Source organism: Adiantum capillus-veneris, chromosome 20 (assembly GCF_014529385.1).
Source record: "Adiantum capillus-veneris isolate H3 chromosome 20, ASM1452938v2, whole genome shotgun sequence".
NCBI lineage: Eukaryota > Viridiplantae > Streptophyta > Polypodiopsida > Polypodiales > Pteridaceae > Adiantum > Adiantum capillus-veneris.
This window is the reverse complement of record NC_140950.1, coordinates 69776613-69789973: the sequence shown is the minus strand read 5'-3', so window position 1 is coordinate 69789973 and position 13361 is coordinate 69776613. Positions and strand designations below refer to the sequence as shown.

Here is a 13361-nt window from a genome sequence, read left to right as displayed (position 1 = left end):
CTTTAGGGAGTTTTATCGATCCATCAGACGCTGTTTGCGGCCAATATTGCTCCATACGATCCACATTTCTAAGGTCAACTCTGGCTCCCAAAGTATCTTTCTTGCCGGTCAAATGGTCCCATAGTAGATTACCCACATTCTTGAATATGTGCATTGGATCGAGCAAGTGATTGATCACGAGTCGGGGCCAGTATGGTAACTCGTACCATAGAGATAGTCTCTTCATCCCTGGAGGCAATCCGTCATCGCACATCTCCTTCTGCTCTAACCATGCTTGTGCAGACATCCTTGGTGGCTCTCTTCCCAAAAAGCCGTCGCGTAACACATGATTCTCTGGAAGATACGCTTGATGACCTTCGTAGATTTGCTTCTTCAGTGAGGGTGCCCTACGTGCATTCAGTCTAGGTCCACATGTGACACATGCTCTGTATCCGCTTGTTTGAAGCCCTGCATGTATACACATGATAATAGATCAACTACGGGAAAAAACAATATTTACAGTGTCTGAGTGAGGAGTGTCAATAGATCACCTGAGCATTCTATTAGCCCGGGATAGTCATGCATGGTCCACATTAGAATACCTCTGATCAAAGCATTCCGTCGTCCTGTGTGTCGGCTCATATCCACCACCTCTATGCCAATCCACAATTGTTGTAGCTCTTCCAATAGTGGACGAAGATACACATCCATATTCCCCACTTTATATCGCCCTGGCACAATCAAGCTTAGCCATAGGTGCCCCTTCTTCGTAGTCAACCACGGGGGAATGTTGTAGTTGACGATGACAACGGGCCATACACTGTACGATGTTGATCTTTGACCAAATGGATTTACGCCATCCATAGCCAGGCCTAAGCGCAAATTTCGAGCTTCCCTGGCAAAATCCGACCATGTTCCATCTATATGTTTCCAGGCTGCGCAATCTGCAGGAATTCGTAGCACACCATCCGAAGATTTATTCTCCTCATGCCATGATGCTAGGGCGGCCATGGACTTACATTCGAAGAAATGCTTGATGCGAGGAAGCAAAGGAAAATGTCGCAAAACCTTTTGTGGAATTTTTGTCCCGTGGAGATCTACTCGATATCTTTCGGAATCACATTTCGGACACTTCTCCATGTCTGTGTATTCCCCTCTGAAAAGAATGCAGTCATCAGGACAAGCGTGGATAGAATTGTAATCCATCCCCAAGTTTCGCAAAATCTTTCTTGCTTCATCTCGGGAATCTGGCATCACATTGTCAGCTGGTAGTATGTGCTCTTTCAGCAATCTACACAACATAAAAATATGATACAGTCGTGTAAAAATCTATCAGATCATTATACATTTAGAGTTCTATTAAAGTAAACTAATTGTAATAGATCACCTGAAAAGCGCTGTGACGCTAGTGTCACTCCATCCAAACTTTGCCTGCATGTTGAGAAGAACCAGGAGTGCTTTCAATCTAGACATACGTGCTCCATTATACAATGACGTATCGGCTTCACTTTTCATATCATCATAGGTAAGCCTTTCTGAATCCATGATCGTCTCGATCATTTCATCAATCTCGGGCTCAAACATTGCCTCGTTGGGAATGTGCTCTGCATGATCATCCCCCGAGTTGTCAGAGGCTACATCTTGTGGCCTCACATATGCTGCTTGACCAAAGCGCCTGCGAACACGTCTATTGGGTTGCAAGATTGCTGCTTGTTGGCCAGCGTCAGAGTCCGACGAGTTATAATTGGCAACAACTCGATCTATAATAGATGGATCGAACTCGCCAAATTCGCGAACGTGCTGCAAAGAAACACGTCTTGTCCGTCGCACAGCATGCTTGCATTGATTACAAGGACATAAGACCCTCGTTGAGAGATAGGTGTTTCGGTTGGACGGTCCCACATCCTCGTCGCTACTCATAATGAGGATAAAAAACTTATAACCTGGACAACAAATTTAATATTCTATTGGCATTCTTCGTCTTATCTCTCTCTCTCTCTCTCTCTCTCTCTCTCTCTCTCTCTCTCTCTCTTTACCTCACATTCTCTAGTCATGTCCAATCCCCGCACACCTCGGTCTAGAGGTGCACGGAGATCAGAACCACCGGGTTATAATCTCGTCTTTATTGGTCAATACCTATATTTGTGGGTACAAGAAATCTACACACCCACGTCTACATGATACTGCATGTAGTGGACAAAATCCCTTTGCCTCTTCTCTAGCTGTAGCACTTCACTTCATCTTAACATCTTTTCACAGTAGATCTTTTCACTGTTCGTCTAACTCTAAACCCTAAACCGTAAGTAATTCTTGCGTGGACTCGATCTAACGTAAATAAGCGTAAATCTAAATAAACGTAAATCTAACTAAAAATAAAGCTAAATCTAATTTAACGTAAGTCTAATGACTAGAGGTTGTCTAGATGGTCATTGTGTCGGGGATGTAGTGACTCTTGCCGCCATGAAGATCCACCTTCTTCCCTATCTTCTGAAGACATTTCACCAGTACTTTTGGATCGACGGAGCCCACCATGAGTGAAGGCAGCAATACCCTATATTCCATTGAGGGCTTTCTTCACCCGCTTCATGCAGGCATCGCAGTCTATGGAGACCTAAATCTAATCTAATATAACGTAAATCTAAATCTAGCTTAAATAAACGTAAATCTAGTTAAAAATAAACCTAAATCTAATTTAATGTAAGTCTACATATAACCTAATCTTTAACGTCTTTTAAGATAGTTTCCTACGACGTTATAACTTTCTTCTTCTTGTGTGTGTGCGCGTGTGTGGATGTGTGTGCCAATAAAAAGAGATAAATGGTATAACCTTTCTATCACCCATGCCAAGTATGATAGATTGATTATGCCATTTCCCTCTTGAATAATAGGTCTTCAGTTCAACTCCTCGTCGGCTAGATCTTTAGGTCTTTTAATTTTAATTAGTTTCCTACGACGTTAAATTAGTTTCTCTCTCTTTCTCTTTCAATGTGTGTGCGTTTTTTTGGATCGTATGCATGTTTTCTCTCTCTTTTCCTCTCTCAATGTGTGCGTTTTTTGTTTATGCATGTTCTCTCTCTCTTTTCCTCTCTCAATGCGTGCGTTTTGTTTATGCATGCTCTCTCTCTCTTTTTCTCTCTCAATGTGTGTGTGCATTCTTTGTTTATGTATGTGTGTGTGCGTTTTTGTTTTTGTTTGTACTCTCTCTCTCTCTCTCTCTCTCTCTCTCTCTCTCTCTCTCTCAAAAACACTATGTGTGTGTGTGAGAGAGAGAGAGAGGGAGAGAGAAAGAGGGGAAGGGAACATGAGAATGAGGAGAGGGAAGGAGCATACCTGGCTCTCCTTCCTCTCCTCGTGTGTGTGTGTGTGTGTGTGGAGAAGAAAAAGAGAGAGAGAGAGTGAGGGAGAGCGTTACCTGCTCCTTGCTTGAGGGCGCCGAAAAACTCAGATCTGAGATCTGAGTTTTTGGGCGCGCTCGGTTATTTTTTTTACCCCAGCCAGCGTCGCTATGAGCGTCGCTATAAGCGTCGCTATGAGCGTCGCAAATTTATTTGTAAATTTGCGACGCTCATAGCGACGCTTATAGCGACGCCGGGAAAATTTTTTTTGAGCGTCGCTAATATGAAGAACCTCTTGTAGTGGTAGTCATAACTATGTAGAGATACACTTTGTTAGAGTTTCTTGCATATTAGAGTATATGATATTGTCAAAGTTGCAAAATGGCGTGATGACCTAGAGCGGTGAGAAAGGGCATAGGTAGATTTCCCTGATCATTGAGTGATTAATTTGCTTGTTGAGTTGGTGTGATTGCTTGTTAGGTTCACTTCTTGAGATTGACAACCTCAAAGAGTCTCCGTACCCCATCCGAGTCACTTTCCTGAGTATTGACATTATGTTAGTGCCAAATAGCTATGCTACAGACGTCTATCGTGGCGACCCACTAACATATTGTTTACTAATTGTCGTTATTAAATTTTAACCAAAAACAAGATTCTTGGGTTAAGATAATTACTTTAACTAATTAAGTAATTATGAGATAATTATCTCGGGTTATTTACACTTAGATCTATCTTTGATAAATATCTACTTAACTTTTAATTATGTTTAGTAATTATATTTATAAAATTTTAGCCAAAAACAAGATTTTTTGAATAAGATAATTGCTTAAACTAGTTAAATAATGATTATCATGGATTTTTTACACTTATATATATACCTTAATCAAGATCTTCTAAACTTTTAATCATCTTTATTAATTATCTTCGTTAAATATCAACCAAAAATGAAGTTTTTGGACTAGGATAATTACTAAAACTAATTAAGTAATTATGAGCTAATTATCTCAAATTATGAATACTTAGATCTATTTGTGATAAATATCTGATCAACCTCTAATCATGTGTACTAATTATCTTCATTAAATTTTGGCCAAAAATAAAAAATTTAGACTAAGTAATTAGTTGAACTAATTAAGTAATTATGAGTTAATTATTTTGGGTTTTTTACACTTAGATCTATCTTTGACAAATATTTCATTAACTTTTAATCATGTTTACTAATTAGTTTGATTAATTTACAAATGAAAACACAATTTTTAAGCTTGGATAATTAGTAAAAAAATTTACCTAATTATGTGCTAATTATCACAATTTATTCACACTTAAAGCTATCATTGCTAAGTATCTTGTGGTTTTAAAGCTAGTTTACTAAATTTTTAATCAATTTTAAGGCTAAAATATTTAATTTCTATCTAAATAAATACTAAAACTAATCAAAAAAATAAAAACATAATTTTCCTAGCTTCCTAACAATATAATAAGCTTTGATAATTTTCTTTTAATTATCTAAGTTTAAATGATATAATTTTCCTTGATTAAGGTAAAAAATGATCAATTTTAATCTTAATAAGGATTAATAATTAATTAGATTATTAATCATAATTAAAGATTAAGTTATCAATAGTCTAATAATATATAAGAGAGTAATTAATAGTAGGGAATGGCCTACTCTTCTCTAATTAATAAGTTAATTAGAAAAAAATAGATATAAATTATAGCCATTTGCTAACTATTGAGATTAATACTAGTTACCTCGCTTAATCACTAGAGTTTTTACTTTCTAGGTGATTTTTGGGGAGTATCTCTTTAGCACAAGAGATTTCTGCCCAGGACTTCGAGTCTGAGTGAAAATGAGAAGCCTAGGGGATCTATTTATAGGTTTCTCACAAGGAAGGCTCAAATTAGCAACCTCGGGAAGCGCCCTTCACTCCTAAATCTGTCTTTGGCAGCTTCATAATATCACCTCTCAACACCTACCTAGCTTGGTTGGTCAAAACTGCTTACTTGGTTCCCTTTAATGATTTAACTGGAAATATCTAGCCCGTGTGCTTAAAAATACCTTCTAGGCCATGTGAAAAGTCATGTGCTTTAATAATTACTTCAATAATTTGTAAAGTAAAGTAACCGTGACAACTTCCAGAGGGAATAGCAGGGTCGATTTTTGCTTGAATTTAGTTTGGTTTTTGCCCAAATTCAGTTCTAAATTTTTTAATCTATTGGTTTTTTGTTCTTAAGATTCCAAAAATACCAATTTTTGCTACTTTTGAGATAGTGATTTACCAGTTTCTATGTCTAGGGTTCTCAAACAAAGCTTAGGCTTCATTTTTTAGCTTCTAGAAAGGTAGAAACCTTACATTTTGTCCCCATATGTGACCAAACATGGATAGCAATCCATGTACCTTTTTCACATCTCTAGACCAAAGCCTAGCCATCAACTCCCAATGCTAAGTAAATTCAATTGTATATCCAAACCCTTATAAAGATGCCAAAATTCTCAAAGTCTACGAAAAATGTGTAAATTTTGTCTTGGATCCCAAACCAGTTATCCAAATCACAAAAGTTTTGAATCATAACATACCAAATCAGATGATGCAAATAGATCTTCAAAATGTGTATCATCATGGATAGTGCCCCTATGACATACAAATCAGATGGTGCAAGTAGATCCTTAAAAATGTGTTCCACCATGGATCGCGTTTCATGGACCTCTGACCCAAAATTGACCCGCAACTTCATGTGGGTGTGCCAATGTGTGTGTGTGTGTGTGTGTGTGTGTGTGTGAGAGAGAGAGAGAGAGAGAGAGAGAGAGAGAGAGAGAGAGAGAGAGAGAGAGAGAGAAGAAATGAAATGATCACGTCTTCAATAGGACAAAGTGATTTCTGAGACCAAAAAGTTACAAATTGGTGAATGATATACAATGTCTGAGTTAAATGTATGAAATGGTTTGAGTGTATGTGGGTGTGCCAATGTGTGTGTGTGTGTGTGTTTGAGGGAGAGAGAGAGAGAGAGAGAGAGAGAGAGAGAGAGAGAGAGAGAGAGATGAAATGAAATGATATGTTAACGTCTTCAAAGGCCAAAGTGACTTGTGAGATGAAATGAAATGATCTATTATTGCCTTCAAAAGGCATTGAGAGAGAGAGAGAGAGAGAGAGAGAGAGAGAGAGAGAGAGAGATGAAATGAAATGAAATGATATGTTAACGTCTTCAAAGGCCAAATTGACTTGTGAGATGAAATGAAATGATCTATTAGCCTATAGTTGTCCTAGTCTCGGTGGTGAAGTTTGGACAAATTTGGATTTTTTTGAAACAAGTTATGCTCATTTTTTATTTTATGGTCAAGTTTACGTTTTTTTTAAACTTTTCGACAACATCTCAACTAATTTCCAGGCCTAAAAAATTGATTGTTTGGTAGTAGGATGCCTCTCCAAAAGGCCCAAAAGGAGTGGAAAGCCACTTCCTACAAAGTCATGGATATCTCTTCCAATGAAAAAGCCCACATCATCGGCTTTATCTTCTCTACCTCATAGTCGAGGACGACTATGATTTCAAGAGAGAGGTAATGTCATAAAAACTAATATCTAATTCTCCCAAATGATTTTCTCATGTTAAACTGATCATTTAATATGGGGAAGTACCAGGGGAGTAAAAGCTAGAATATTGGTAAGGCAGCCAGACCGGTCTCTACAGGGATCCAAAGGAGGAAAAATAGGGATCCAAAGAGGGATAGTCTGCAAAAGAACAATGTGATTCAATGGGGCTTAAAAGACCTAGGTTCAGCTCCATTAAGACTTCCATAGGCTAAGGTTCCTAATTTTAATTAAATTGTCCAAAGGCCAAAGTAGGGGAAATTGGATGGTCATGGGATACACCTTCTTCCTCTCAATCTATCCTCATTCCCTACTAGCTCTTACCATTTTTGAAGGTGTGTGAGGTCTTGGGATTGAGGCTAGGGACACTAGGTGTGTTTTTCGAGCATAATTTGGTGCATGAAGCTTCCATCTTCACTGCACCAACTAGTTTTGTTAAGGAACATAAAGATTGTATTGTACAAAAGTCTCCTTTTATGGGAGAAGCTATAATACAAAGCCTTTATGGAGGGGGGACCGGATCCATGTAAATTCGGTCCTCAACTGTTGTCAATTGTTCTATTTCTCTCTCTTTTCAAGCATTGTCAATGCCAAATTAGCTAGGTGTAAATTGCTATGTTGCTTTCTCAAATTAAGTACTCTCTCTATGCTCATCAGGAACTTGTTCTTAATGAAATGCTCACTATGTTATCAATTTCCGCTACACACAAGTTACTAGTGCATTAAATGTTACAATTCATGTTGATCATCAAGATTTACTTTACTTGATTAATTAACCTTATCTCTTAGGAAGATTGGCCAGGTGGGTGTTGTTGATGTAGGAGTTTGATTACTCAGTTCTCCATAGACCTGGTCAAGAACATGGCATAGCTGATTATTTGAGCAAATTAGGTACTGGAGACAATTCAACTGAAACATTTGATGAGATAAATGATTCAGATTTATTTCATGTGGATTTGGTTGACCTTGAAGATTCTTGGTATGAAGTTATGTTGTAGTTTTTACTTCAAGGAATACTTCCTAAAGGGATGTCAATAGTTAAAAGAAAAAAGATAGCTTGGAGAAGCAGGACCTTTGTAGTCATTATAGGTGCACTTTATAAGAGGGGAATTGATTAGATTCGCAAGAGGTGTGTCCCAAAGTTTGAACAAAAACTAATCTTGGCTGAAGCTCATGGAAGTGATGCAGGTGGTCACTTTTCAGGTGATATTACAACAAAGAAGGTTTTTAAGGCAAGTTTATGGTGGCCATCATTTTTTAAGGACGCTCATGTATATATGAAGACTTGTTTGACATGTCAAAAGGATGATAGACCTTGGATGTTGATAGAATTTCAATGCAACCTATTCTTCCACTTGAGCCATTTCAGAAGTGGGGTCTTGATTTTGTGGGACCAATAAAACCAATTGCCAAGTATACTGGGAACAATCATATTTTGGTAGCAACAAACTACTGCACTAAATGGGGTGGAGGCACAAGCAATGAAGGACAGTAAGACAGAGAGTGTGGAAAAGTTTTTGTACAGGAACATTATGACCACATTTGGATGACCAGTGGAATTAGTCTCTGATTAAGGAGGAAATTTTATCAATAAGGTGATTAGAAAATTGACTAAATATCGCCTGATTCTTCATAAGAAGTCAACAATGTATTACCCTCAAGCAAACGGTCAAGGAGAATCTACCAATAAAACTTTAATCAAAATTTTGAGAAGGATGGTGTCTAAAAATAGAGATGATTCGGACACTAAGTTAGATTCAGCTCTGTGGGCACTCAAGACAACTTTCAAAGTCAATACAGGGATGACACCTTTCAAGATGGTGTATGGATTGGAAGCCATTGTCCCAATGAAATCCCCAATTTGAGAATTGCAGTTCAATACAAAATATGAAGAGATGATTCATCATTTTTCAGGCAGGAACAACTTCTGAAATTGGAAGAGAGTAGAATGCATGCTGCCTATGTGACTGAAGCAATTTAGAGAAGAAGACAGGCTTGGGTGGACAAAAACTTGAAGTACAAAACTTTCTCATAAGTGGGTTGGGTCTTGATGTACTATAGTCGAACTGGCAAAAGGACTGGTAAGTTAAAGCTTAGGTATCTTGGCCCTTTCTAGATTGCAGAAGAAATTGGGGATTCTACCTTTTTGTTGGCAGATCATGAAGGTAGAATTTTCCCTAAAGTAGTGAGTGGATTTAGGCTTAAGCCGTTCTTTGTTTAGAACCCCTACTTAAAGAAGAATAATCCATCATCGTCGGATTATACGAACGTTGAGGTTGGGGTTTGTTTCATAAGTAGGGAACAGAGTCACATCATTTTTTCAAAAAAACTGCACCTTTAGTGGGCTTGGTGGCATGGACATCGGTTAATCTTTCCCGCGTGTGTATGTCCTTTGCCCTCCCTTCTTCTCTGCGTTAAATCCCCATGGCTAAGAAAAATCTTTCTATGGAGGTAGCGGATTCTCCAAAGGCACTTGTCAAAATTGATGAACCAAAGGCTATGGTGACAAGGCTTTCAGTCCGCAAAGGCAAGGCCCCAACAATGGGAACCTCTTCAAGCCCAGATGTGCTTATTGAAGAAGGTTTGTCTACTCCCTTGATGGAGATTCCATTGGCTATAGAAGAAGGCTGAGTCAACTACACTTTCCTGGAGATGTGGCAAAAGATAGATATCAATATTCCACTGCACCAAGAGTGGTTGTCCAAGATAGGCCTCTTGGAGTATGCACAACTTCCATGGAAACATTGGAGACAAAATCTGATGGTAGGTTCTCTCCTAGATCACATTCAAGATACCAAGGGTAATAATCTTGGAAATTATTGGTTATCTCCAGATTTGTTGGGGACCATCTTTAACCTGCATGTGGAAGAAGATAACAATGTAGGTAAAGCACCAGCTGAGTTGATGGTGGATGAATTTGGACAGGCCCAGGGAATAGAATGTATTATCCAGTTTCAAAAATGTAAAATATCTTCAAGATGCAGCGTATCGAATGGTATTTAGAAAGAGTTTGCATTTTGGTGACGTTAGAATATATTTCGAAGGAGAATTTTGCCATCCTCCATGCAGCAAAGAATGGTAGAAAAATAGGATGGGCCAATATATTGTTTCAAAGGTTGATTATTGAGATTCATCAAAAGAAGAAACATAGAGATTGCTCCACCAAGATTGGTGTTTTTTTGAGAGGTCTGCAGTATCATGTTATGGGTATGACTACATTGATGAATACTACCCCTAATTATAAGGGTGATGCTCAGAATCAAGGCAGACCCGATACCCCATCAGGATCTTCAAGCCAAAGGGAGATCAAGCAGAAATCAAAGATGGACAAGTTTCAGGAGTTCAAAAAATCAGATAATCAACATTTGCCTACCGAGAAATTAACAAGTGAGATGACTGGTCCAGACACAAAGGAATGAGATGATGTGTGGCAAAGTTTCGGTTTGGATTTTGATGAGGATATTAAAATTTTTGTACCAACCCCAAGAGAGCTTAATCATGAGAAACCTGCAACTATGTTCTCAAGTAATCCTTCACTTCCATTGAAGAGAAAGAAGGTAGATCCTGCAGGTATGTCAACCTTTAAAGAACCCAATCTTTCTACTTTGAAGCCAGAGAAATTGGTTAGTAAGTTTGAAAGCCAGATGCCATTAGGAGATGTTTACAAAGCCTTGGATATGGTGAAGAATTTTATTGGTCAAGAACAGTTGGACAGATGTGTTTTATAGAGGGAGAAGCTTCAACTTCAGGTGTAGGTGATAGATATGCTTAAGACTAAAGAACGCTCTGTTGAGGATGCTCTGCTCATTGCAGATATGGAAATTAAAATCTTTGATTTGGAGGAGCAAGTTGCAAAAGCTAAGGAGTCAACTAGTTTTTATAGGCAACAATTGCAAAGGAGGGAGAACAGTGCAGAAAGGTTTCAATTGTGGAGAGATCAATGGTATCATGCTTTAGAGGAGCAGATGGATTTACTCACTATGGATCGATCCAAGTTGTAATAAAAAAATAGTATTTTTTTTTAGTAGGGTGCAGGCTTGTAAAGAGCTTGGAGAAAAGCTGAGAGATATGACTGATGATGATCTAGAGGTTGAGGGATGATACTTGTCAACTCAGGATGTTGAGGTGTTAAAATTAGAGCTTAGAAAGTTGGTTTGGACAGGGCTGAAGTGAACAACACGTTGTACATACCTAAGAATTGGCCGGGAAGGATTCTCTAGCGCCCAATCAAGAATTGGCCCATCTTCCGGTGGGGGGCATATCGTCAGGCATGACATGGTAGCGCTTTCAACTTTGAATTACATATATGCGAGGTGTTCAGAGCCTGCAGACCATTTCGGCAGCAAGATGTCGCTCGAGCAAATGTGCCCCCTCGGCTCGCAGGGCTTCAAGGTGAGTACTCTGAAGCTCCACTTTCCATTAACCTGTGTGTGTGTGTGGCGCAGGGAGAGAGAGAGAGAGAGAGAGAGAGAGAGAGAGAGAGAGAGAGAGAGAGAGAGAGAGAGATATGCAGACTTGATTGCGTCTGTGCAGGCTTCATCATGCATGCGCCCATACACACAAGTCTTGCTCTGCTTGCTTCTAATTCATGCACTCACTTTTGTTTGTGCTTTATCAATTCTTCTCGGATGTCCAGGGCTTCTCTGCTTTATATGGATCCCTTCAATGTTCGCTTTATTGTGGCAGGTTTCCCGGCTCGGCCTCGGGTGCATGGGCCTCTCTGCTTTCTATGGACCACCTGTGCAAGAGGAGGTCGGCATCGACCTCATCAAACATGCCATCAAGAATGGTGTCTCCTTCCTTGACACCTCTGACATCTACGGCCCTTTTACTAATGAGCTTCTTGTCGGCAAGGTTAATCTGCTCCTTTCCCCATCCTATTTGTTGGTGTAGGGAACTTCCTACTGTATTTGCATTCATGGTGTTGCTGCATCGTTTCTCTTCACAGGTTTTGCTGCTGCTGAAATTAGCTCTTTGTGGGTCTTACCCTTTCTGTGTGCAGGCTATGAAGCATTTTCCTCGGGAACATATACAGCTAGCTACAAAGTTTGGCAGTGTCATCGAGAACGGAGTTTTTTCAGTGAAGGGCAGTGCAGATTATGTGAGGCAAGCTTGCGAAGCTAGCCTGAAGAGGCTTGATGTGGACTATATTGACCTTTATTACCAGCACCGTGTCGACCAGTCTGTGCCAATAGAAGAGACAGTGCGTATGAATCTTGCATTTCATGGCTTAGAATTGCTAAGTTTTCTCGGTGAACCACATGCTTACAACTATGCAGGTTGGTGAGCTCAAAAAGCTCGTCCAAGAAGGTAAAGTCAAATATATTGGGTTGTCGGGGGCAAGTGCTAGCACAATAAGAAGGGCGCATGCTGTTCATCCTGTCACAGCCGTTGAGCTTGAATGGTCTCTGTGGTCTAGGGATGCAGAAGAAGATGTCATTCCAACATGCAGGTTCTTAGTTTGTTTAGGCTTTCTATCTAGACGAGTGTACGCACCTTGCGGGTGGGAATGAAATCTTTTGAAAGGACCCACATTTTGACATCTTTGCAGAGAACTTGGTATTGGGATAGTTGCATACAGCCCCCTCGGCCACGGTTTTTTTAGTGGAAAGGCCATATTTGAATCTCTGGATGCCACAGATACTCGCACGGTATGGTTCTATGTTAGCCCCACTTTCGAAGTTTTGAGCATTCGGCGTCATGTATAAGTGCATCATTGCTCTGCATGATAGGTGTGCATACCGAGGTTCGAAGGAGAAAATTTGGAGAAGAACAAAGTGTTCTATGAGCGAATTGCAAATCTTGCTAAGAAACATGTATGCACACCAGGACAGTTAGCTTTGGCATGGGTTCTTCGTCAGGGTGATGACGTTGTGCCTATCCCAGGTATTGACAAGTTAATACCGATCTGTAGTCTCAGATGTTTGATGAGCCTTCAGGCTTGTAGTTCTCATTTCTGTGGATTTACTCTTCAATTGTTTCTATTTGAAGGTACGACAAAGGCGAAGAATTTTGATGAGAATGTAGGGGCTTTGAAGGTGAAGCTTTCAGTGGAAGATCTAGAAGAGATTTCATCTGCAGTGCCAGCTAGTGAGGTTTCTGGGGAGAGACATAATGAAGAAATTGATAGGCTATCATACAAATATGCAGACACTCCTCCCTTGAAATTGTGATTGCTAGTAGCATTCAACTTAAACTATACTTACTTTTCTTGTAATAAGACACAATGCAACAAGGTCAAAGAAATCATAGCCTCTTTTTTTTTTTTTTTAAACAACACACCAGAGGGCTCATAGTAGGGTGAAATTAGTTGTTAGGGTGTTTCTATTCCAGTCCCACTAGACTTTTGTGAGACAAAAATCGCAACCCTTTAGCACAATAACCAACAAAAACATGCCCTTCATAGAGTCCTGAAACGTTGTTTACACCTTGTGCAAACAGTTAAAATTGTGTCGAAATC

General features: G+C 39.4%; 1 protein-coding gene across 1 annotated transcript; it reads left to right on the top strand.

Moving 5' to 3' along the window:
• Window positions 1-11137: 11137 nt before the first annotated feature.
• Window positions 11138-13147, top strand: LOC147432693 (putative aldo-keto reductase 1). The gene is made up of 7 exons (XM_086492554.1): window positions 11138-11293; window positions 11588-11755; window positions 11904-12104; window positions 12181-12353; window positions 12453-12552; window positions 12634-12787; window positions 12893-13147. The coding sequence occupies exons 1-7, from the start codon at window positions 11177-11179 to the stop codon at window positions 13072-13074; spliced, it is 1095 nt and encodes a 364-aa protein (XP_086348680.1). The 5' UTR covers window positions 11138-11176; the 3' UTR covers window positions 13075-13147.
• Window positions 13148-13361: the final 214 nt, after the last annotated feature.

Coding starts and splice junctions, on each gene's coding strand:
- LOC147432693 (XM_086492554.1), top strand. CDS start 11,177: ATGGTAGCGCTTTCAACTTTGAATTACATATATGCGAGGTGTTCAGAG. Junction 11,294..11,587: donor TCGGCTCGCAGGGCTTCAAG/GTGAGTACTCTG, acceptor TTATTGTGGCAG/GTTTCCCGGCTCGGCCTCGG. Junction 12,553..12,633: donor ATGCCACAGATACTCGCACG/GTATGGTTCTAT, acceptor TCTGCATGATAG/GTGTGCATACCGAGGTTCGA.